We start from the raw sequence: 27738 nt of genomic DNA on the forward strand, positions 1-27738 counted from the left end.
TTTTTCTGCTCTATTTTGCTTCTGCGTGAACTTGGCTCTGTGAACTCAACCTTTCAGGTGGGTTTGCGATACACGCAAAACATCAAGTGGGAATTGGGATGGACTCCCAAACTTCTTTTCGCTCATGACTAAAGCAAAGATTTGAGCCAGAGAGTAGAGAGCACTAAAATCACCAACTAATCCTTCACATCCAATGTTTTACATGCACGATACAAAGATGCAGGATACATAACAACCAGAAATATTGCTAATATACAGTACAGATCAGCTCCTTCCAGTCCATACAAGGCTTTCCCGTGGCAAAGCTCATTGTTGCGAAGCTTGCACGCATAACATAAATACACATTGTTAATGTCCAAATGTTTTATGTCCAAAGGATAGAATATCAATGGGCATATACTTGCTTGAGTATCACTAACAAGCAATAAATTAGAGATATTTAACTGACCTAGAAGTCTTTTTTTGACTGGTTGCAATTCCACTGTGATTAGACTGAGTTGCATATCTGGCTGTGAGACTGTATGAGAAGAAACAGAGAAATTGAATTAAAGAATTTCTTTGAACATGTATAGAAAGAACACACTTACCAGCAAACTATGAGTTAATGAATGCAAATTGAACATGGATAGAAAACACAAATTAACTGGCAAAAATATGAAATAATGCAAACATGCAGATTTTTATGAGAGATGCAATGCACAGATTATGAAATAATGGATATTGTTATAGCTTGTCTCATTTGCTAGAAATTATCTTAGGAATAGACAATGCGGGCAAATTTCCACAGTGACCAAATTACTGAAGTCTAGTTCAATTCACACAGAGTGCACATCAAAACTTTGTGCCTTTTTTTTTTTTTTTTTTTCATCCACAGAAACTACTAAGCACAAATATACAGCCACTAGTTTCTCTAGCAACCTGACTGGGTTCACAGTCTGGCAGTTAGGAACAAATTTGCTATACTAGATCCAATGTGGGCTCAGAAAAATTCTCACTAAAGAAAGGTGACCCTCCTAATGACAGAGCTATATGGAAGAAGCATCCCATCATAATTTTCGTTACTGTTACAGCAGCACAGGTCAAGTATGTGATGCATTACCCAGGCAATGAATCAGAGGCTTCATTAGGAAAGCCCTGACGTGTGCTTAGACTCACTGTTAAATTCTACAGGAAAATGCACCTTTGTCTATTAAGGCATCCAAGTAGTGGTTCCGCAGCAGAAGATATGCTCTGCTACAGGGCTAAAACCAGTATGTTCCCTTTGACACCCAACAATGTGTCATTGCTAAACAGCAAATTTATGCCTCTATTCCTTTAGACATTTGCATAGGGGATATGTCAAATGTACGGCCAAGGTAAGGCCTCCTGCCAGGTAATTTCAGTTACTATAAACAGGTGCATCCTCCGGGATCCACACAGCCTAAGGATACAGACAGGTGCCTAAGCCAGGTGCAATCACAACAGCAAATTCCTTGCATTGTTAAGGAAGTGACAGAGAACTGAGTAAGCAGAAACTCTGATAGTCACAAGATTGCTTTTGTCTCTCACAGTTCTGCATCTTCCAGCCATCCTTCTGAGTAGCAGCAAAACCCACAGTGCTCTAGTCCTGGCTTTATAGACTGGCAGCACTTACAAGAAACACGTGGTGGTATCGAATCTACCAGAAAAGTGTTGAGCAATTGCTGCTAGTCCACCGAAGCAGATAGCCTGAGTATAGAGCAGATCGGAGAAGCCCTCAAGGGAGAAAGGGCTTCCCATACTGGCACTGCAGTCCTGAAGAGGGACAAGGGGAAGGCACAAACCAAGGGACAGCGTGAGACTTGAATGGGATGCGTGATTATTGTTACTTTACCAAATTAAACCCAAATAAGGGGTTCGGTATTGCCTCTGTGCCTGCCAGTTACAAATAGCACATGTGCACACGATGAATATGTAAGAAAGAATACTTCAGTCTGAAGAGAGCAAAGAGGAATCATTCGATATATAAAAGCAGCATTCAATTCTCTGACGTATATCTCCACGGTAATGCTGACAAAGTGCTCTTTTAGAAGACCATAAATTCTGTGGGAATTGGCATAAATTATAATAGTATCATAATAATTACAGTTTATATATGTTTTATCTAGGTAGTCATTAGTATATTACATTATATTTCACTTACAGCTATCTTTCTTAATAATGTCTGGACATATGACACAAATGTGACATAGGATGTTTTACTTAAGTTGCTACATTTGTGCCTGGCATAATAGCCCATCTTTTGATAAGATCTTCCACTCGTGCTTTTGTCAACATATTTAAAATGAAGGAATCTAGACATGGTTAGCTGGTTATCTGCATTGACTAAACTAAGAAGCTTGTGAGAAAAATGGTATGTCAAATAAAACCTTAGTGCATTTATGTTGTAAAGGGTAAAATGATACACAATACAACCAACATGAACAGTGAGCTGGAAAAACAGTGAATAGGATGCATCTTAACCACTGGATGAAAAGGCTGAAGACTCTGCCTTGCCGTAGCATGTCGTAGCTTTTCTATCTCAAACAACACAATTCCAAAGTAGCTGGAAAGCTCAAACAACTTCATTTCAGTGATGTTGCTGAGTTGTTGATAAGGTAGCCCACAGACAGACGGCACTTTTTTTTTTTTTACATGAAGCACCTATCTGGAAATGCTTGCTATAATGCTGTCCTTCCATGCCTGTTACTTGGGACTCCATCCACTAGCAAATTCATGAAACGTCAGCCTAGAGATTGCTTTCAAACTTTCCAGACAGGCTTGAAAGGCATTGATGGATGTGTCAACATTAGTAAACCATCATTCCCGCTATGACTGGGTAAATTTATTTTCCAAAGTAATGTGACAAATCAAAGGGAAAAAGAGAACTTTAACAGCTCATAAACCAGCTGCATCAAGTTCCTAATGACTTTGTGTTTTCCTTCTCAATTAGCACTGGATATGCTGGACCCATTAAAGCTTTGCACGGATGCCTCTTTCCCAACTGCTGGCCCCATTATTGCAGATGTGAACTGCAACACATATAAAGTCTGGCCACTCTTCTAAATGCATAAACAAACAGGTACCTGCTGCCCTCCATCCTACCAGATAATTGTCGGTGGGTAACATCTGGCAATCAGGAAAATAAACCTGTTTTGCTTAAAACAATCATTTTTTTTATGCTTACAGATCCACACAAAAGTTTAATAAATATATACCTGCATTAAAGCAGCAGATGTGTGTTAACAAACCAGACAGTACCAGTTTAACACTACAGTATTTGGGACGAGGAATGGTTTATTTGTCAGAGGGTTGGAAAGAGAGATTTTGATAGCTGTAGGTTCTCAGCTTTCTGCTCCCAAGACCCTTTCCACTGCTATAATTCTCCCACCAGCAGTCTTCCCTGGCATGGTGGCAGCTTTGACTCCTCGGAGGAGCCACAGCAGTCACCTAAAAAGCCCAGCGGCAGTGCGCTGGCAGGAAAGGGACATGGAAACTACAGAGGAGACCAACCCTGACCGCAGAGCCGGCAGGAGGACCCCATCTTTTGTAAACCAGGGAGAAACACCAGCCGACACAGCAGATACGAAACAGCGACAGCGGGTCATTTCTGTTGCTGGTCCTTAAGTGCTGTGAGAAAATGGAATGAACGTGCCGAGACTGCCCAGAAAGGCAGTTAAGCACAGAGGTAGCGTTGAGAAGGAAGCTACAGAGATGTTGGAGGTTGGCCTGGCCCTGAGGATGCTGACGGGGAACTGCAGCCGCGCGGGTTGGGGGAAGCAGGACTCTGCGCCGCGGCACGTGGCTGCGCAGCACGGGCGGTCGTCTTGGGGAGATACGCACCGTGTTCCACCTACACGGGGAGCTGATGGAGGGCATGCAGCTGTAGGCAGGATAAAAGGGCTCAGAAATGGCCCGAAAAGGTGTAGGGAGTCTAGGGAGTCAATATAAGCTACAACACTAAAGGTTCTTAAATGCCCTCCCGTTGAAAGTGAAGTGAAATATTCAACTGAAATGGGCAAATCAGAACAAAGACGATGGAGGGAAGGCAAGCGGCTGCTCGACGCTGAACTAAACTGCCACAAAGTCTGTCTTGCTGCTCTACAAATAGCACGGTATATCAGGAGAGAAGCAGCTCCTTGAAAGTGTGTACACCACATAAAGCTGAAGGATGGAGCTCCTATAAACCTGGATACAGAGCATGAATCAAGCTGAAAATATTTCAACCTCCTTCTTCAAAAAGTAACCCATGCAGCGTCAGCCTGAATATCGTCTACTTTTTATTAACAGTCTTTCGAAAGATCAAAAGGATCATGTTACATCACACTGTCATTTTCCTATAATGTTAAGAATCACATGGTGGTTCTAAAATGCCAGCTATGTGATCTCCTAAAATTAGACAAAAGGCAAAGAGGTTTGTAGCATGTAATCAAAATCTTTCTACCTTACTGACATACTTGAATTTTAACATGTTGTTGATCTTATAAAGTGTATTTATATCACTAGGGTGACTGCATTTCAGAACTGCTCAAGACTTTTCTATTAGAATAATTCCCTGATAAAAAACTAGTTTAAAAAGAATGCATTTTCAATGTAAAAATTTCCCCAGCAGGTCTTGATTGTACTGTACACATTTTTTTTCTTTTTTTTTTTTTAAAAAAAAAAAGAACAACTACAAGCTCCTTGGCTGTATAATTCTCATCAGCCTGCCTGGCAAAAAGCACAAGAGATAATATTCTAAGGTTCACCTGACTCTAAATCCCCAGTGTGCCTGGAGAGATGCCACAGGAAACAAAAGTTTCCAGGCTTCTCACCATACCAAACAGTCTGGGCAGGTAAAAGATCCCTGATTCCTCAAATGGACAGCCAAGGAACACTAAGGAGGAAACCAAAAAACCTAAATTTTCCCACGAACAATATTTTTCAGACATTTCTTTTGCCTTTTTAGCCCAGTCTTGGTAAATTAATGTATGCTTACATCTACATATATGTATCTATCTACATATCTTTTTAAAATGTTAATTACTTATATATAAATGTTATATATGTATGTGTATTTTATAGATATATCTATATTTTATATTTTATAGATATATATTTATATATATATATATGTCTAACACAGAAATACACATTTATTTTTTCATTTACAAGAGGAAATGTCTATGGCTTAGGGAGTTCTAGCTCATACCATGTCATCTGTTCTGTATTAGGTGGACATTTCTCCTTTCCGCTCTTTGAACTTCTGGCATCTTATACAAGAACTCTGTCTCCAACTGATTCAGGCTTGGAGGTACGAGTAAAATTGTGTTTTCAGTGTTTTCCTGTTGTTCACAGCCCATAAACCAAAATGCAGATAACTCAGTTTTGTATCCACATTTATGTTCTTGCAGAACACGGTGACTTGTAATAAGAATGAATCGTCTGCCACAGTGACCATACCATTTTCTACCCTGGTCCCAGTATTTGTAGGGTAGGTATTTTGTGGAATTTAATGAAAGAATATATGAACCACAACATTAAAGAAACAAAGAGGATATCAACAAAGTAATAAATGTGCTACCTAGCTGCTGTGATTAACCTGACCTGTAGCTCACCTAAAATAAAACAATCTTTTAAAACCCACTAATTTCTCTGAACAAATTAGCCAAGTGGATAACTGCGTGCTGCCAGAACTAGGACTAGGCCCTTAGGGACCATTTGTACCCTTTTAGGACCTTATCTCCATGCCATTTATGATCTAGAATAAAATTATATCAGATGACCTGACAGAAATGTATGCCACTATTCTGTTTCACAGTTTGATAGGATAAGACTGTAACAAAGTTTTCTCCTAGAGGGAATGAAAAAGGAGGTGCCAGAAAGCCTGAGGCTGTCACTTCTTCACATCTACACTCCTCATCTCTTGAACCTTTTCATAGATTTCCAGAAAATCCACATTCATCAACACATCCTAAAGTATGGTTGGGATTGCTATAAACCTGCATCAGTCAAACACTTATCACATAGTTAAGCCTGTTTTTATTGAAGGTATTTAAATATATTTGTGAGCATTTTGTTTGGTCTCCCCATTGACTCTAAAATAGTAAACAGGTATGCAAGATAAAGAAATTACAAAAGATTCTACCAACATTTCAGCTATGTTGCCATAAGCATTTTCAAAAAAGCAGACCAAAACACAAATACATATATAAGTGATTTTCCTAAGCTGCTCATTCATCTCTTGTAGGTGTGGTGAATTTTAAATATAACAAAAGCTCATTTTTTCACTTTTATTTTAATCCATTTTCCATAGGCAATAATTGTCATAAACAGCACTGCCTGTGCTTCTTTGGAAGTGTATGGATTTGTAATATTTTTTTGGGGGGGTGGGGGGAGGGGGGGGCAGTAAACGAAGAGAGAAAGTAATCTCCATAGCAGCTGCAAAGTGTAATGTTATTTCATTAACTGACACCTGAAAAACAACATGTAGAATACCACATTTGTTGCACAGTCTGTAAAAACACTAAGAGATAAAAATTGTTAAAAAGGACTGACAGTAGCAAAGAAAGTAGCAGGACAAACATAAAACTATGACTTAAATGGAAGAATGCAAGGAAAAGACTGAGTCACACATTGCTATCAAGGAATCTGTTAAGCGATAAATAGGAATAAGGCAAGAGCATTTTGGTTCAGAATAGATAAGAAAATTAATCATAGGACAAAAGAAAGAATGAAGACAGGAATAATTCAATATGGTTCCTATTGCACTTTACGTGTATTTAAATTTTATTTGCCATATACATAAAATTATAGGCAACCTCAAATGTTTGCAAGACATTCAGAGTTAAATAGGTGACAGGCCTGGGAAAGGAAAAAAAGCATGGACACAATTGCATCAGATGTCATTTTCAGAAAATGAGAAGAATTAATGAATCTCTATGGAGAGTAAGGGTAGAGCAACAAGGAATATCTGAAGGGAAAATAACTACATTATAAAGCTTATATTCCTTCAAAAGGAAATACATGAAAAGTTGGATTCAAATGCTACAAGGATGAATGGAACACTTCCCATTAAATTCTACATGATCTGGATAAGCAACAGTGAAATTTATGGCCAAAGTGCATCAAAACTGAAATATAAAAGGTAATGAGTGGCAAGGGAAACAAATGCCAGACAATGAGAATATCTGAAATGCACAGAATGAGAATCATCACTAAACTGAATTAAAACACTCTTGAAAACCATAAGGACAGACAATGATAAAGGATGACAGTCGCATTTTGAAATGCAACAGAACAAGAGGCAGAGAAAGAAATATCATTCTTGAGCACATGGCAGATGTAATTTATAAACAGGAGAAATCAGTGTAACTGTGTCACAGGTTCCTAAAATGTTCAGAAAAACATCAGGTACTTTGCAGAGAGGAAGGACTGTAGAACATACTAAGTAACACACAAGGGCAGGTATCAATCAGTAAAGGACAAGTTTTTCAGGATCCAGCCCACAGAATTACATAAGAAGGTAAAAGATATAAGCAGTTTCCGAGAGGTTGGTAGGGAAATGGTTAAACAGGAGAGGAAAAGTTTAAAAAAAAATCTTAAAAGCTATTGAGAGGCTATAAAATGCTTTATAATTTACATTTTTATATTTTCTATCTAATAGGTGCTTATTATAGCTATAGAAAAGACCATTTGTTTTAGAAACTGAAAGTCTGCTTTGAAACCCCTTGGTTTTTTCCTTATTTTAAGCTTAAGAAATATTATTAGGTATCTTTTTATCTTAGAGAGGATGGGCTACAAGGAAGAAGTATGTGACAAATAAATTCTTGCTACTGCACTGTTCTGCCTTTTCTGTGTGAAGGTTATTAGAAAGGTTAGTCGTTCGCCCTCATCAAAAGTTAACTCTTTTGTGTATGGAATTTTCTATGTCTCTCAAATGAAACAGAAGTATATATTATGAAACTTCAAATAGTGCTGATGCATTTTTGCATGCTGTTTCAAAATATAGCTAGTAAGGTGAATTTTAGGGGAAAAAAATTGCTAATGAAACTGTGGCAGTAATATTAATACGTAGGAGGCTATGAAGGTGTAATTTTTACAATATTCTGTCAGTATATCATAGCTGTAGCCTAGAAAACTCCTGAAACTGCAGTAATTCCCAGCAGATAATGACAGTTATATCAAATGTGTAAATTAATTTCATAGCTATGTGAGATAAACAAATGGCACGGGCAAGAAAAGCCACTTTTCCTGATGACCTATATAGTGCTTATCACAGGAACAAATCTCTAATTTATGCAACTCGTCATTATTAAATATCATCTATTTGCTTAGGTACACAGTTAACAGATTTAATTGGTACACAGAGATAGTATATACTTCAGTTACTTGGACTTCAGGACAATGAAGATGGAAGGACTTCCTTCCTGAAGTTCCTTTTGTTGGGAACCATGAGGACTGTCATGACTGTGTCTTTGAGGAGTAGAACAAAATGGGGCCAAAGCTGATTTTCAAGATAGAAAGATAGCTCGGTTAAAGTGAAATTAAATCCCTACGGTCCATTTGAAGGTTAGCTGATGCAGATCCTGGTGCAATCACATTAAGCAATTCATTCTGCATTATCTTCCAGACGCATAAAAATACATCAGTTTAGACTAACAGCAATTTGTTCACTTGGACCCTTACTGGAAAACAGAGAATAGGAAAAAAACCCCAAGCTTTTCCTGATTTTTCTTCTTTGCAGTCATTAGATAATGATTCTGTAGTGGGAGAAGCAGGAACTACCTGCCTGTTTCCCTTCACTAAAACCAAGGGACTAGGAATGGCAAGAGCTAAGGACAGCAAGGAGACTTGGTTCATCACTTTCCTTTCCATTAACCAAGGAAGACACACAACAATGTGCACATTCCATTTTTTAGCCTCTGTCAGTGCAATGCAGTCGGTGTAGACTGTTAAGGTTGTATTTCAAACGTTGAGAACACTGTAACAAAGGCCTTTTTCTAAATTGAGAGTGATGTAACCAAGACTGGCATACAGATTGCCAGTATTCTGGCATGTATCTATTTAAATTCATAATCATAACCACTACATTTGCATTACTGTATTTCACACAGCACTAGCTGCGTGTCCAATACGTTACATTTTTTCCCCTAGTACTTCTGAGCAGGAGGCAACATGAAACCCAGTTCCTTGCAGTAGTTATATATGCAACTGCCTGTAGAAATCAGCTACCTAACTTTGTTTATATGCCTAGGAAAACCAGGGTGCTCTTTTAATATAACAAATTTAACAAAATCCATCTGGACCTCAAGCTGTGCTCATCATTCCTGTACGTGATAAAATAGTTTGTCCGTCTCGGGGAATTTTGCTGACAGCTTACTGAAACCAGTTACTGCCTAATCCATAAATGAGACAGAACTTCTTTCATCCACATGTGTTTTCTCTTAGTATCTGGGTGGTTGAAAGATCATCACTGCAGAAAGTTTAGATGTATTGCTGTGATAATGGAATCCACTAGCAAAGCGAAGCATAAAAATATAATGTAACCATTGTTGTCATCTATCCGTACTGACAGATATAAATAAGGCCACCAGCACTGTATTTTTTTAACTAAATCTCAAAGCTGCAACAAAGTCATAAGTAAAGAGTGAAGTGCCTACCTCAGATTTTGAAGTATTCAATTCCCACAGTTAGTCATACAAGAATATAGGAAATTTTAGGATAAAAAGAAACGAGAAATCACATCTAAACCCATTCTCTCCCTTAGGTTACCATTTATTATTTACCACAGATTTTTCCACTAATCATCTAAATAATTTTAGGAGTTTTTATACTTAGTGGTACGAAATTATAATATTCTGTTACTAAAGCATATTCTTTGCAATGAAATTTCACTTACCATAAATCAACTTCCTTTGTTCTCTTTTACATTTAATTTGAAATGTTGCTGTTGGCCCTAGGATTAGATAGGCCAATGATACTCTTCCGCATGCAGAATCTTGCTTCCCTTCTGTGTGCACAATTTTCCTTATTCCGAGCTTGGTTATGGACCGATTACATGGAATTAGGAACGTTAAAGTATTGCCACACTGACCAGTTTCAGATAATTTTGTTAGGAGCCTGCCGTAGAAAATTCATTATCCTCCTATGTAAACTTTACACTAAGGGGAGAGAGGTTCCTCCGGAAATCAGTTTAATTACCTTCCTGATTTGTGTTGTCTCCTGTAGGAGACATGGATTATCTAGTCATCCAAGGACAACCAGCCTCCCAAATTCCCCATTTCTGCACAAACTTAATCCTGCTCAGTCTCAGGATATTCTGATTATAGCCTTCCCCTGGGACTTCTATTTGTTCACCATATCAAAATAACCTGGCTATGAAAGCTCTGGAGTCCTAATACCATTTTTTCCTGCCTGTTGCGGCTTTTGTTGACAAAGAGCCCAAACACTCTCTGACTGAGGTTGATACTGAAGTAAGTCAGCTTCGGTGGCATGCGGAACAGGCTCAGACCCAGTAAGGATCACAGACGTTGATCATTACTGAGGACATCATAACCTGGAAATCAGGATAAGAGTACCATCGTCATCATCATCATCATCAGGACCACCCTCTTAAATTAGGAGGGTGAGACACCAGCCCTGTACAGACAAGGACAAAACCTCCTTGGTCTTCAGCAGGGCCTGAACGCTCCCCCCTCCGTGTCCTCCCCGTCTTCTGTGTGACTTCTCAGAGGTATTTCCCTCTCCCACGTATAACCTGTGTTTCTCTCTGAAACAGTGGAGACCATCACCTTTTCATACTTGTTTAATAAAGCACACACAACGGCTTTTTACCTCCCAGGAAATCAAGTGGAAATTAAGCAATATGCTTACTATACCTTAGCTGGAAGCAACAAAGATATCTTCCCGACGGAATAATCTAACCTAAAGTAACTGCGATTATTAAGACATAGTTTCAAAGACTTAAATTACAACATGAAATGTGATTTTGTACTGAACATTTTAAAAAGGTACAAGGTCTATAAAAAGCATCCATCTTTTTCAGTGTATATGTTTTGATTTTGCTCACATGTCTGCACACATACAAACATGTACATATCAAATGCACTTAAAAGTATACAGTGCCTTAAAGAGACAGCTTTATTTCTCAGGTGTCTAACACAGTAGAAATATACGAGTCTTCAAGTAAAATAAAATACCCATAGGTATAAGAAGATAATTTTCACAATACCCTTGAAAATTTACTCAAATTAGGTTTGAAGAGTTTTGCCATTACTGAATAAAGATGAATGTGTCATTCAGGTGTTTGCTACTGTGTTCATTACCTGGCTTCTGCCATAATAAGAAGATAATTTTTCTTGTTCCTCTCAAAACCTGAAAGAACCATTTCCAGGTAATAAAGGACCACAGACCAATTTAATGAAAAATAATCTCTCTTATATGCATTTGCAAAATAATTTTTCCAACATATACACCATGAGTAATTTACTGCCTTAAGGTTTCTACATGCCAGCCCTTTTCATAGTATAAATTGTTAGAAAACAGAAAGTATTAAGAATTTTTAAAAGCATATTCAGAACTGCAACAGGCTAATAAAGAGAGGCATAGCTGCACAATGAATGTGTAATAATAAATTGCCTTAAAGATTAACATCCACTGTGAAAGGATAAAATAGCTCATTTTATCACCACTACTTCAGAAAAAAGGTAAAATGACTCTGTAATTGATACTAATTAGGTTAACTATTGAGTTAATAATTTCACATGGAAAAGGTGAAGAATTTGACATTATTACACACCTTAGATTTTGTCACTTTTCAATACTCTTCGTTCAATGAAAGAGGAAGGTTTCAGTATTTGTATGAAACTACTTTTTGCCAAAAATACCTAAAGGTCTCAGGTGTCCTATGGAGCAGCCATATGAGTTCCTTAGGACCTTCTAAAGCATGAACTCCTGCCCTGTAAATCAGTTGGGCATGGTGGTTCCTTCTGTAATTAATGCTGAGACACAGTTGCTGTGAAAGCAGTCATATCATAGAAATCAGTCTTGGGAGTCATGTAAGAAACCTGTCCTCATTTCAGACAGCAGGCAAGAGGCAAGATGAGTCCCATCAAAGGAATCTTTTCTTTTTTAATTTCATATTTTGGCTTCTTTCTAAACAGAAACTTTTATTTATTCATTAACAGCTTAAAACTAAAAAAGCATTTGGGAAATAATTTGGAATTATTTTCCAAAATATTTGTTTTGTTGTGGAAAAAAAGAATTAATTAAATTAAATTAAATGACTGCTATGAAAAGAAGGGTTGCTAAGTCCACCACAGAGAGTTCATATCAATGTATACTTGTATATGCCCATCTATTTGTGGAAAACCTCTTTTTCAAATGTAGTCATTTTTCTTAGAAGGGGACATATTATTTTATGTTAATTTCCTAATATTATGTCAAAAGAGTGACAAATGAAAAAGCCAATTAATATTAAAAAAAAATCTGTGTTTCTGTTTCTAAGTCCTGGAGTTCCTTGTTTTCTAGCAGCTCAGAATCCTAGATGTATTTGTAGCCAAAGATAGACACCTTTCATACAGAAGAAAGGTTTTAGAAGTAGGCACCGTTCTTTATTCTTAAAGGCTTTAGTGAAAAATATATGGATAGAGAAAATAATATTCTCTTAGGCAGTACAGAAGTTTATGGTGACAAACATTGAACTTCTGTATATGTGAAAGCAAACAGAAAAATTCTTGCTTTCAGTTTACAGATAGGAAGTAAGAAAGATGGTATCAATTTCTGTGTAATAACTTTTTACATGGAAACCTTTTGCAGCTGAAACATAGCTATGAATAGAAATTTAATAAAAAAATGAAATTATTTTAAACCCCTGGCATTAAAGTAGAGGGTCTAAAGAACAGTGATGGAAACAGAAATTTTGTTAAACTAGCCCTAGTTGTCACTTTACGAAGGCATGAATGCTGGGGTTCTGGACATGGAATAATTGCCTTTCCTTGTAATGAAGTATATTTAAACATAGCAAAGTAGAAGAGGAGAAAAAGGCACTGAAGGACCATGAGATCTTGGGGAATTATAATGAAAAGAAAGCTTTATAAAAAATTCATCCCCTCTTTGCCTACCATTCCTGAGCAGACAAAGGACTAGTGTGCAATCGCTGTCTTCCAAATAGTAAACAACTTCTTCACTCCAAGGTTTTTTGGACAAACAGAATTCCTTGCAATAGTGATGATGTATAAAGGAGCATGGTAACTACTTTTTTATTAAAAATTCACCATGGATAAAGTAGAAAAGCAGGAAATGTTTCAGTTCTTTCACTAAATTATAAACAAAACCCAATAACCAAAGGTATTTACATGAAGCTGGCTAAGACCTTAGTTTCACTGATTAAAGCCTTGGACACTTGTAGACCTACATTCATAGGAAAACCAATTAATTTCTAAATAACAAGATGTTATTGCCTCTTATACAGTATTAAATATCCTTCAGAAAGCAGAAATTCAACTTCAGAAAATGTTAAAAGTGGTCAGATTCTTCTAGGATCACAGCATAATTCCCCAAATTACATGTTAATTGTAAATTTTACAGAGAAAGCATTCGAAGACATTAATTTTCAGTAGTAGAGGAAAAAAAATGCATTTCACATTGTAGTACCCAAGGCAAACACAAGTGTATCTTAATTTTTGTATCAAATGAGGTAACTAAAATGCTATCAGCAACATTTTCCTATAAACATACATTTACAACACTCCTAGTTTCAAGACAAAGATTTTCATTAGGCTGACATGTGAAAAGTTTTCTCAACTGAAGAAGAAATATGTTTATTATAAACGTGAAAGTGTAATTTAGATATGAATGGACTGAAGAACTAAAATTTCATTATTGTAGTCTGATACTTTTAATCCATCCTAGATTATTGATTTTTCACATTCTAGACATACAATTGTTCAGTAAGCATGTAAAAAATTTTACACGAGCAAATAATAAATAAAAAAAGTACTAACCCCAACGGAGCAATATACATGTGAATAGCTTTTTTTTAAACTTCCCCAATAAAGCATACATTGCTAATCTTTCCATTTAAATAGATATTTGTGCTTAAAACAGATTCTTTTTTCATGGCCAGGAAGCAACTACCTTCTCAAAATACATTTTCAGCTTCAGTCTGAAAGCAAAGTAATTCAGCAATTAAGGATTCTGCTGAGTGCTTCGCTTTCCTAAAACTAAATCATAAACTGGCCACTTAAAAGAAACAACTAGATTAAGGCCATTTCTTCTCCCTTTCAAAAAAGATACAAATAGAATTAGGCACTCAAAACCAGAATGTGTGGGGATGAAAAGCGTTTATAACAAATGACAGTATTAATTGTGCCTTTTCCCCACATATTTTGCTAATACTTTCAAATCGTTCTTTTAGTTGTGGAGCTGGGTATGTCAGGAGAACATGGAAATGACCAGTCTGCTAACCTCATCATGTGCTCACTCTCTCTTGCTGTGCAAAGGGCAGCAGAATCAATAATCAAGTGAAAGAATGCCTTTAAATTAATTAAAAATTGAACTAAATTTAACTAGGAATGTTCTCTGCTCTCACTCTAGCTTTATTCCCAAGAAATGCAAGCTTAATACTAAACAAACACTTAAGATATTGTTTTCCTACATCCATTACAAAAATAGCTAAAAAAAAAAAGAAAAAGCCAGTCTTTTAAGTCTTAAAGTGGCCTAATTTTTTTTCCACAAAATTTGTTTTTTTTGAACAGAAAAATAAAAACCTCTTACACCTGAGAAAATTAACTTTTTAACCTACCTCGACTGCATATCTTGGTGCGTTTTGGACTGGCTGATTTCAGCTGGAGGTGAAGGGACTTGCTGTTGTAGCTCCACCAAAGACTGGTAGTACTGTTGCTGATGATGTTGCTGCTGTTTGTACCGAGACAAACTGAAAAACAGCCCTAAAATGGCTTTCAAATTTCCATTCCTTATTTCTATTTTTAAAAAAAAAGAAAAAGAAGTGAAAACATTGTGGTTTCAGACTTCAATTTTGTAGCAGTTTTATACTAAAACATCTCTGTACATACCTATAGCTATACTTGTTTATACCTTGTATCTCTTCATTTAACTCTAATACCAGGGACATATTAGGTATCACTGATACTTTATTGTTTGTTATAATCTTTGCTTATATATGTGTCACTGTTGCAATAAACACGTCTCCATAATGTCCTCGTGATGAGTCACATGTGCGTGGTCATAAAGAAAAGTGAAGTACACCAAACCTTAAATAATATACATAATCTGAAATGAATACACCTGCCTCAATACAGTACAAATATTCCAAGTAAGCAGAGGGACATTCAAAAAAATCTGAATTCTTTCTGGCCTTAGGTACACATCCCTTCTATCTCTTCCTGCTTTTTGGGCAAATTCTGTGCACACTGGGAGTAAACAATGACTTCTAGAAAAATCAGAAAGAGGAGATGGTGACAGTCTTGTGGATGAGCACATGTCTATTCACAAGAATTTGGAAGGAACATGAGAGAAGGAGATTAATGGAAAATACCTATTAAAAAAGGTGACTGTGAAGTTCATGACTTCATCTTTGAACTTTCCAACTACATGATTTTCTAGATTTCTATTTTACACTGTTATTACTGATTAATGAAGACTTCAAAACTACAGCTTTCACATGAGGCTAAAATAGATACCCATCTGAAATTCTGGTGAGCCACAGTAGCATTGTCACGTCTCCCCTGCCTTTCTTAGTCTTTCCCCATCCTGAGATGAAAGTTTTAAAAGGATAATGTTATTCTTTGCTCATAAAGGATCTCTGTGCCAAAAAAGAAGCCTCAGGAGGCTTTAATGAAATTATCTGCAGCACTTAGGTCTGTTCATAGCATCGTTATTAATTTTCTTTGGCACTGAACTTCTTGTGAAAGGTTTTCATTAGGCCTATAGCCTTGTAACCTAACATGCACCACTGCGATATTTCTGCCTTCCCTGCAAATCCAAATACTGAGCTGTATGTCCTACACAGTCTTTCTTAGGTAATTTTTAAAACAGGATTTATAAACAATGACTGTCATATTCACATCCTTTAAACCTTACTAATTTTCTTTCAATAGGATTAAGTGAAATGTTAGTACCTCCACTAACAGGCCAGCAAACACTGGAGCCCTTATGCTCTCAACCCATTCTTCAAAATCAAACACAATCCTGGACACTGGAATTTACTTTGCAAAATGGAAATTTGTTCTAACTATCCATACTTTCTCATCATCCCTATGAAGATGCTGCAGGTTCTTTGATTCCCCACAAGACCACCAGAGATACACAGAAGACCTTTCTCAGAATTAGAAAGCTTTTCAAGCAACAATGACCTTTGCAGTCACATTGGTTTCAGGGAAAATCATTATCAAGGAACACAGAAAAATTATGTTTAAAATTATCCTAAAAACCCCCCTAACAAAACCACACAACTATCCATCTTTAAGCTGCTCTGATTCTAAAAGATTTTCTGATTTTTCTTTTGTTCTAGACCTCCTTGCTCAAGTGTCAAAATGAGGTGGAAAATGGTTGTGAAATCTTCAATCCTTGTTAAACTCATGGTTTATTGTTCCAGAAACTGCCTGGTCATTACTAGATGACCCAGTAGTAACAAGACATACTTACCAAGGCTTATTACAAGAAATACACTTAAGGTTTCTGAACTTAATTGATTTTAAACATAACTGTGCTGACAAAACACTATGAAGGTAACTTGACAATTTATTGATTTTAAAAAGTCTGTTTTTCTCAATTTCTCAAGAAAAATTGTAATATTCAGGAATGTACATGCTAAAAATGGTATATTTAAGGGAACCACACTTTGGTGATACTTTGAACTAATATTATTACAAACATATTAGCAGATTTACAGCAGATTCATGACCAATTGCAAACCAGCAAAACTAGTTTTAATCTTCAGAGCTCAAGGTCTGCCTTATTAAAATTCTGCTGTAAAGATCAATGAAAGTTTTAAAAACATTCCTTGCTTTTAATACTATGTAGTATTATTGCTTTTAGTAGTATTTGAACTTAATGTTCCGCAGCTGAAGCTTATATCAAAAATTATCAAAAATTATTTTCCAGAGCAAAACAAAGGTATGAATGAAGGAATGTATTATAGAATACACTCAGATTTTGATTTAACAAAGTACAGAAAAAAAGTGTCACGCACCATGTCATGGTATTAAACAAAGAAGAGTATTCTCATTAAATAAATTCATGCTATTCACACATTTGATTGTTATTTCATATGCAACTAAAATAGGCTGCACTAAAAACTTGAAGTTCTAAACCCCTTTGAGATGAACGGTAACATATAAATGTTCAGTGTTCTCATGCATCAACATATCTACAGTCTATATAGAGGTTCTTTTAAATCAGTTAAGAAGCTTTCCATAAGTAGACAGTCAAAATGACTAGATAGTACATATTGTGGCCATATTATGCTTCTGCTAAGGTACAAGAAAGGTGGAAATGGTGAAAGATAACAACTCTGAATTAATTTTAAAATAAAACAATGGTTAGCATTCAATTTTTTTCCTCTGGATATCGTCTAAAATGCAATTGAAATTACCATCTCTGGGAAAAAATATATTTTTCCTTCTAGCTTTTAGTTGTGTTACAAGGAAAATAAAAATATAGAGTTGTGTCTTATTAATAGCTATTGCTTTAAGCTGCCATGCAAGTCAGAGGGATTTTGAATGTGCACAGCACCTTGCAGAACTTCTTAGTTACAGGACAAACACTTGTATACTTTTTATTAATTTACAAGATAAAGTATCCACCTGACTTAATTTTACATTAATAAGGCAAATATTACATACTAATTAAGACAATTGGTATTTTAATGGTTTTGATTTAATATATTTATTAACTTAGTTGTAACTGTATTAGGCAGTTGCTTGGGGTGACTAATACAGCAAAAAGGACTACAATATAAGCAGCAAGACCATTCCCTCTTTCACTTAATATATGACATCAAAGGAACACAATATCTTTCAGACTCATCCTGACAGCATTACTACTACTAATAAATTTGTTTAAACAAATAGTCTTCCCTGGATTTACTTAACTGAGCAAGATTCTCATATTCATTTTTGTTGTTTTGAATCCCATATATAAACAAGTTTAAAAGTATGCTTGGGAAACCCTGCATCTATCTAATATTGTGGAGAAAACATGAAAAGATTAATACTATTGAAAAAATTATTATTTTAAAACATTGTCTCAGGCTTCATAAACATATTGAATTTCTTGGTTCAATTTCAAGAGAAAATTAAAAGGAAATCCAAACCTCTCTCATTTGCTATCACTAATCTATATTTGCATGCTATTCAAGACAGCTGGAGATTGGTATTTAGGTGCAAATAATTTGTATTAAGAAAATTAGTTTTCAGAAAAAAAAAATCCTTTTATTGGTTCTGATGATCTGTTTCTCTTACCTTCTGCAGAAAGACCTTGGACATTTACGCCTCTGGCTGCTAGAAAGCTAAGGCAGACGTCAACATTCTCAATCTGCAATATGAACAGAAATAACAAGCAGCATAAGACTATCTGACAAAATGTAAAAATGCAGGGGGGTGGGGGGGGGGGAGAAGAAACAGCTCAGGAATGAATACTTTACATTCATTGCATACTGCAGCTCTTTACCAAAGTTTAACAAGAATGATTACTGCTAATTGGGGAATTGATATAAAGCTTTCATTGTCCACTTTGGTGCTTAAAAACAATTCATAAATGCCCGATCCAGAATGGCATGCTGGCAAACTAGCAATCCACCTACTTAACATAAAACTGGATTTTATATGCTACAAACAAGCAGCAATGAAAGCATCCATAGAGGATTAGACACTGAGTATATGTCTGGAGTTGTGGGTGACTGAGTTAACTGAAAAATGTAAGCAAAACCCTCCAACAAATGTGTTAGCAAAGGTATTTCCTTGGGATGATGTAGAATTCAGTGAAAATGATGTCACAGCAGTGGTTTTTTCTCTGTTTTTTTCTCTTCAAATCTTATGCTAAATAATTCTAATTTATTTAATATTTATGCTTCTGCGAAGAGTGCTTGCTTGGTGAAGGACACGGCACTGACTTCTGTCGGTGGTTTAGAAGAAATCTACAGTTTCCACTGAGAGCTTTAGGTAAGAGAAGAACATGCAGCCTAAATGTAGATCAGTAAAAGGATAAAACTTCTGCCTCTAAAATGAGTAATCACAGAACTAGTTGGACTCCTTTCCTGTGTCTATTTCTAATAGATTAGGGACCCAGAATGTTCCAAAATGTTCTCCTGAGTCACCATCTCCAGCTGGTTTCCCCAGTCCTCCTAGGATCTATGAAGCAAATACTCAGCTATAAATGTAAAATCTTTTAATTAACAACTTTGTCTATAAATGTGCTGCTATGAAAACAGAAAAATTATGTATAAAGAGGTATTCTGTGTCAAGTGTGTTCAACAGACTTGATTTTAAAATAATTTTTTTAGGTTGATGTATTTTTTTCAAGGCAATTAGGACCCCAAAAATAAAACAAAATGTTTAATGATATATTTTAAATACCTATTTTCATTAGAGAACATTAAAAAAAAGAAAGGAATATTCAACCCCAAAACCATAAGCCTGCAGTAGATCAAGTCTATGCAGTTAATTTTATTTGAATGTTTACACATTTTACAATACCTCATATCAACAGTTTTCAACCATCAAAATATGAGGGGTAAATTCATTCCTTGAATAAAAGCTACTTTATCCTTGGCAGTAGCTAGCCGAGGAGGAGGGCCTTTTATTATTGTCATCTTTCTATGACTGTAGTTCTGTCATTATTCTCAGAAAGTGATAGTAGCTAAAAGGAACATAAATATGCTTTTTACTACTGACCCTAGAAGTATATATTATGACCTCACATAGACTCTCTTGATCCACAGGTAGTACTTAGAAACTTAGAAGCACCTGCAAAATTTTGAGAAGTTCGTTTTAAGCACATTAAATTCCAAAGCATTTGTAAAAACATCTTTAAAAAAGTCTTTTCAAACACTTGTTTTCAAGGACGTGCTACCATTTATAGGGAATGATAAATAGTCTCTCTCCTGAATCAATTAAAAAAAAAACACCCCAAACCCAAACTCTGCAGCTAACACTAACTAAAGGTACTCCGAAACTGGGGTTTACCATAAAGCTTTCACAAATCTGTTCGGCACCAATTTGCACAGCTGCCAACGTGGAATAACCATCCTCAACCCAAAGGGGTTACTCCAGCTCTGGCCCAACACAGTCATTGCAGAAAATCAGGCGTTAACACTCGCATTTTCTTAAATGTTCATGTAGTTTTACACCAGGAAAAAAACCCCCACCAAATAAACCAGGTAATTTTGTGAGGTGTAGAGATGTGACACAGCTAAGTCAGCTGAAATCTGGCTGCAGCTAAAATAGGAAGATCTGCTTCTTCCTCACCTCCTCTTCCTCCCAGGCCCTGCCGCTGCCACCTCCGCTGGGCTTCCGCGCTTCTCTGAGCGCTCCAGGAGCCGGCTCCGCGCGGAAAACTCGTCCAGCAAAAAAAGCCAAACGTATTTTAGTCACTCAGGTTTCCCGTGCAGTCAGATGAGCGCAGGAGTCAGCAGAAGGGAGGGCACGTCCCAGCCTGAGTCAGGCACGGTTTGGGAGAGGACCGGGGAGGTGGGAAGGATGGACGGACGGACGGTGCCACTCCTGATGGCAGTGACAAGGCACCGGGCTGCCTCAGCCCTGACCTCCAACTGCACCGCCGCATCGGTCGTGAAAATAACGCACACGATGAGAATATTTCTACTCGACCTTTAAACAATGTCAGCTACACAAGAAAACAATTTGAATGGAAATTCTCCTGTCCTGAAGAATTTAAAAGAAATGAAGATTTGTTTGGATGTTCGCTGTGTAACTGAGTGTCTCTTTGAACTTTCAAATCAACCATGATGCAGAATCAACTACTTCAAAGATGGGAATTTTTGCTCTACAACTAAGTACTGGAAGCCAAAGGAAAGAAAGAAAAGGGATAAAAACAGAAAAGAAAAATCAGACTGACGTCAGTAGTGTCCACCTCCAAATAGCTGAAACGATATTTCCTAGCAGACCTCATATTGTAACCAAGATGTTTTTTCCTACTGGGCATGTGCCCTCTGCAGTAATTCAGGAGACCATAGCTATAAACAAAACCTAATTTATTAGGGAACATTTGAATGCTAATGTGCTGTGAAAACATCTCAATATCTATCTGCAATACTGAACATTCAGGAAATAGTAAGCCTAATACATAAACCTTAACATTCATTTAAGGTGAAAAATATTCTATAGAAATGGCACCTGGTTACTTTACATGTCTACTTCTAGAGCATGTGTCTTTGAAGTCACATCTCTCAAACTCTCAGACAAAACTAGTCATTACCATTAACACCAATGACTCAATATACTGCAGAACTACAAAGCAAATTCTGTTTTGCTTCACAGTTCACCAAGAGAACTGTAATAGAAGCCCTAGGTCCAAAGTCATCCCTCTTAGTGGTGGTGTATGAAGCAAGAGCAGTGGCCAACTTTCAGACAATAGACTGTGGTTGCACTGTTAGCCTTATAATAAAGTCTTGTTTTGACTTGTGAATTGAGCAAGTTTGGTGTGGCAACTCACAGCCACATAATACACTGAAAATGTCAGAAAATAACTCTTACAGTCAGTTTGCTGATAACAACTGCAGTTACTATACAACTCTCAGGAGCTGTTAGGAGATTCAATGAGACATGCATTAATACATTCTTGGGTTATTTTCACTTTCTTCCCTCTCCAGTCTAGGAAACATTACCCTTAAAGTTGTCCTATTTTGAAGCTTTCAGTGTGTCTCAAACATTGCTTTAATTACCTACTTCTTGCCTTGGCAAACCACAGTTATTCTTTGAACTCAAACCCTAGCAGCCCCAAACACTTTTTATTCAAACTTACTAACAGATGAGAGTAATTTTGCAATTACAAAAGTTCTAAGAGATTTCAAGCAGCTTCCACTCCTCAATACTGTTTCAATCAAGAGTGGTATGAATCCCTGAAGTCCATGTTTATTTAAGTAGTTAGTGGTGGGGTTATTATACGCTGGGGTAAACTCTGCTTAGAGCTGACACTGCATATGTAGAACTCTACCTGCTTATATATCAAGGGCTGAAGATTTTGCAGTGTAACACTTAACATAGACGCCAGACAAATTTTGTATCTCACATATGCCCACAATTTTCTAGTTAATTTTGCTTGCAAGAAGCACCAGTTTATAACACAGCTTATGTTCATTGTTATTGCGAACAGTATCAACAGAATTACAAAGTGTTGTAGCAGAAGATATAGTTCATTACAGTACAGAATTCAGGATATACAGATTGACTCCAAATCTTACATATCAAGACACAGAAAAGTGGCTCAAATTTGCATATTTGCTTGTACAGGTAGAAGTTGCCAAGATCAGGCTGCTGCTGAACAGCTCTCCATCCCTGTCAATCCCCTAATTTTTTTGTTCCAAAGCACTTATTTTATGTTAGTTTTAAAAGACCAGAAGAAGTGTAGTCTGTTGAACAGCAGATCTGCTACATTAAAAATCTTAAAACCTATAAAAGGGATAAAGAATTAATGATATAATAAACCTTCATTGCCATGTAGATATTTGTCTACTTAGCTATTCAATTAGCCATGTTGAAAGTCAATCAATACTACACAAGATTGCTTTTCAGAGGTAACAAAAAACTCTCTCTGATAATATAATCACTTCCTTATCAAAACTCAGGAATAATCTGTCCAATTCTGAAATGTAGCTCCAGCATCGTGGGTACAGATGAACTCAGTTAAGAGGATGATAATTTAGGAATTAAGATTCGTGGGCATCATCAGATAGATAACACCATTTGATGCTTTTTAAATTAAGCCTACCGAGTTATGCTTACAATATATTAAGCTTCATTCATAAAGCAAATCTTTTTAATATTGTTCATATAGACAGCATTATGAAAAAAGCACCTAAAATACTTATACCATAAATATTAGTGAGCCCCAAGCTATTTCTACACTCACATTTTAAGGGGTTATAGTCCAAATGATGGTGTACAACTAAGCAGCAATGTCACAACTCTGATACTATGAATACATTACATGGCATACAAAGAACATACATTGCAAATCTGCTGTAACATATTGCATTGCGTAGTCGTGGGTAATCTGCTTTTGACTGGAAGCTATTTGAAATTTTACTGACAGAAATAAATCACTAAACCAGACTGTAGGACTTGCATGTAGATAAACCTTAGCACTTAATACCCAGCAGTTAGCAGACTTACAGGAAGAGCTCATTTGTGGGATTGTACTCACCAGTGACTCAACATATAGAATATGTCTATTTATTATAATTATTTTTGCTGTTACCAAGATTAGCTTTCATCTCTTTTGTCTGGCAGACACCACTTTCTTCACTTCCAAACATAAATTTAATTGTGGGATGCTCAGAAGACAAGTAATGATGACTAATACAGCATTATGTTTTTCTGTATCTATAAGAAGCTCTGAAAAATATCTTGGTTTGACTAGCTCTCTCTTGTTAAGTTTATGACAATATAATTTAGAAGAACATATAGACACATACACAAGTTAGTTATTTGCCTACTTTGAGCTGGATTTCTCCTGCTGAAGAATGGGACACCTTTATAAATACAACACCTTATTATTACAGTGTTTCTGTACATATATGCTTCTAAAATTATCTTGATTATTTTGGCAGCAAAAGTAAAACAGTAATTTCTGTTAGCACTTCATTCAGTGCTATCTTCAATAGCTCTCTGTGTGTTTTGACATTCTGATTCATGACCCAAATCCCCAGATAAAATTTGGCAAAGGATTTGCTCTGTAGAAATTATCTAATGTTGCTGATGGCTGATTAGGGACACTCGTGGAATTAGTCTGCCACACAAACCCAGAATGTCGCATATATACTCACTTTCCAGAGCACAGAAACTCCATAAAACTCCTCAGTATTCATGTTTGAGGGTTTTTTTAATACCGATATTAAATAGTATTCCTTTGAGATTAGTATTATGGCATGAGATAGTCTGTGTCACAGTAACTGTATTTCAAACACACTTTACCAGCAAGATTTCTTCCTAAATTTCCCCAGAATATTAACCTGAGTTGAGAGACCTGTATTTGACTCTTTCGTTCCCATGGATATTCATCACTAAGAAAATTTGCAGAGGTCAATGGTTTTAAATGAGTGCAGGATTAGAAAATAATTTATTGTTATTACACAGCTCATTCTCATTCAAGTTCTGCAGCACTAATAGAATCAAAATCAAATAAAAATACAATTCAGGCCTTACACGTAGCATCCTGGACTCTAAATATCCACAATACACATGCTGCATAAAATGATTAAGATGAAAAATGGAAGAGCAGATATTATTTGTCTGTCTGACTTTCACATGAACCGAGTATGGAAGGAGACGCACTAACTTCTGAGTTCTGGCTGCTTTCTTAGTAGTAGGTGAAGTGCCAGTGATCTGGTCTTAATTGCAGGCTCTAAAAAGAGCAGAGATTCAGCAAGCAACTGAGATGCCTTCACGTGTGGATAAAAGCATTTCTGGTGCACTTGTTGGAGCTGGGGAGAGAATGAAACTGTCCATGGTAGCCTTGGTTATAGAGAATGCTCTGGAAGAAACTGGAAAATATTTCAAGGTGGGCATGGCCTAAACTCTGACCTTCCCTCGCCTAATAGAGAACAGTGGGAGAATCGGTCATGTACACTCACAGATACCTGTTTAACCCCTCTCTGCCCCCCCAAAGGTCTATTTTGGGGGCAAATGTATAGTCTTGCACAACCTGCTACACGTAAAGGTGCTCTCAGAGGTTGAGAAGAACAAGTTTATTTCACTTTCTGCTCTTAATTGACTCATCCATTGCACACACTGTGACTTGTTGACAACTCACTTGTGGTGTGGGAAACACCCAGATTTTTAGTTTGCCTTGTAACTTTGTTCCTTCTGGGTTTTCTTCCCAGCTGGTTTCACTAGTTGGTATTCCTGTTTCGCCTCTCCTTAAAGCAAAGGGCTAGAAAGCAACGAGATAGAAAGAGAAAATGCTTGCAGTTCTATAATGACTTATGGTTTTATCCTGAGTTTTATCACTAAGATCCTTTAACAAATCCGGACTTCATAAACGAGGCAGGTGGGCATTCAGCTTTTTTCACTATGTAAAAAATAGGCACAGGCCCAATACTTCCTTCACCAAAACCTAAAAATCAAACAACTCAAGGACTTTCTCCATTTCAAACAAGTGATAACTGAATACACTGCCTGCTGTTCTACTCACTAGCATGCTTTCCTTGTACGTATCTACATGTACTATGATTTTGTCAGGCTGAGTATTGGGCCCAAATGCCCAGTTGTGATCGCTGGCTTACACCAAGGAGGTTCAACTGAATCAAAAGCATCTTTCTAGATGAAAACTGATATACTGAAATGGATTACCCAGCCCAATGTCTTTATCCCTCTGCCTAGCCATTCTTCAAATGCCACATTTTCAACACTGTTTGGGAGTCTAGGTGATTCTTAAATGATCACTGAAACAATATTCAGTAATGGGAATCCCCTGTTGTTCACGTGAAAACAGATGTTCGACACACTTGAAGTTCTGCTTACCTCTTTAGAAAAATTTGCCAAGGGTAATACAATTAAAATATAAAAAAATCCTAATGCATTTATAATTGTAAATATTTTGTGGGACAAAATGTATCTAATCCATAAAATGTAAGCAATTGTTATTTACATATTATAACATATGGTAAGATTTATTTTAATTATTTATAAAAGTACCAATCAATAACCTCAATTATCATAAGAAACACCTATGCCATGTACTCCATTCAATTTGGCATTGTGGTTGATTTATCTGTTTCCTGTGAAAAGTTGTCACGAAATTTTATTTACAAAATTTCTGTAGTATTTTCACTACATTGTATTGCTGTATGTTATCTGCAATAGTTGATTCCTAGGTATTCCAAAAGGGAGGATCCTGCTACAAAAAACATTTTTTCTCAAATTTATCTCTACTATAGCTAGAACAAAAGAGTAGGGTTAAAGACTTTCAGAGGGAACAATGTGAAATAAATTCCTATGGGCTCATTTTATAAGCATTATAGTTGAACTATAACAAGCAGACTGGTTTCTTTTTATATTGCACAAGTTAAACTAGTTTAACACATATGAAAGCAAGCCATCTGCTTTCTTGTCTCTTGCATATTTAAAGTTGGGTATGCTTATTAACGTGTGTATGTGTTCATACTAAATTAATACTAAAAGATTTTTAGCATTGAGCAAGACTGTCTGAAAACCTTAGATTTCCATCAAGATTCCTTGTGAAGAAACTGTACATAGTATCATTATGTAATAAAAAATATTTTTTACCAGTACTTAATAAGGACACTTTGAAGAACAGAAAATACACCCAAATTCTTCCAAATCCTGAAGTAAATGCAATGGGAAGAGAGGTGGCCCAGAGTAATGCAAAACTTACTGTGACCTGACTGAGGAACTCTTTAGTTTCAAATTTGCAGTCTCTGTGCAAGATGCTGGCGTGGCAGGCTGCACGTTGCACTGTTCCCTTGACCAAAGACTACTGAGACTGGGCGAAATTTGCCATGAATTCTCAGTTCACCTTATAGAAATAGGGGAAATTTGAAGAAAGGGAAAATCGGGAGATAAACAAGCTCTCCAGTAAAACTTGCAAAAGTACAAAGAAAAGCAGAGACTTAAAAATCACATAATTCATGTTCTGATAATTTATTTCCCACAAGCTCCTAACATGACAGCTTACTGCAATAATTTTTTGCAACTATACTGAAAGGCAATGTCAAGTTTCCATGGGTGGTGTAAATTTGAAAACCCACCCAGACAAAACAGGTGTTAGCAGTCCTGCTGGGAGATATTAAGTGTGTTCTGCTGACTTGCTGTTGCACGTGGCCTCTTACCTCACCCAGATACAAGGTACATTCCATTTTTCTGTGGAAATTATAATGCATTTCAGGGTGTTAATCAGAATACACTGACACGCACACACATTCAGCTTGACTTTTTCCTAACAAACTCCCCATTACTTGCAATAGAATAATTTAAGAAGCATTTAATAAAAATAACTATCAGTGAACCATGTAACACCAGTCCAAAAAACTGTTCCAAACTAAGCATTGGCTTTGCAATAAGAGACCATATATGCAAATTAAAAACTGATTTACTGGAGGCATTTGGGGAGAATTTTACCTTAGAGGATAATAACTACTGGTATGTAGAAGGCCTCCCAGGCAAAAATTTTCAGGAAATGATGCTGGAGTTATTTAATTATTAGTTATTTTTTGAGGAAAGGATGATGGTGTTATTTAAAACTGAAATACCTTCCACTTCCTTTTCCAACAGATATTAAGGAACATGCACATCAAATTCTTCCAACACGCACTCCAAACACGAAATATGACCAGTAAACCCAGAAATGTGAAAACAAATTAACTTCTCAAATACTTGGAGAATTCAACAGACATATGTACTGACCTGCTGATAAAAGAATGTATGAGGTCACTGTTGAGGTCAGAGTATGAGCTGGGGTGTGTATTGTTTTTAGAAAATGTTACAGTGGGAAAAGGATCCCTTTTGGCATGTATTATTGTCAGTGAAAGTGACAATTGGTGTT

At 36.5% G+C, this 27738-nt stretch overlaps 1 protein-coding gene across 4 annotated transcripts in view; it reads right to left on the reverse strand.

Moving 5' to 3' along the window:
- NAV3 (neuron navigator 3) overlaps positions 1-27738 on the reverse strand; it is a 275195-nt gene that overhangs the window by 146164 nt on the left and 101293 nt on the right. For all 4 annotated transcript variants that reach the window (XM_075058235.1, XM_075058237.1, XM_075058236.1 and 1 more), the window contains exons 4-6: positions 18462-18534; positions 14783-14960; positions 449-517 (exon numbers count right to left, since the gene is read on the reverse strand). In XM_075058235.1, coding sequence (XP_074914336.1) covers positions 449-517; positions 14783-14960; positions 18462-18534 — 320 coding nt within the window. The remainder of the gene's footprint in view (positions 1-448; positions 518-14782; positions 14961-18461; positions 18535-27738) is intronic.

Source organism: Buteo buteo, chromosome 26 (genome assembly GCF_964188355.1).
Source record: "Buteo buteo chromosome 26, bButBut1.hap1.1, whole genome shotgun sequence".
NCBI classification, from domain to species: domain Eukaryota; kingdom Metazoa; phylum Chordata; class Aves; order Accipitriformes; family Accipitridae; genus Buteo; species Buteo buteo.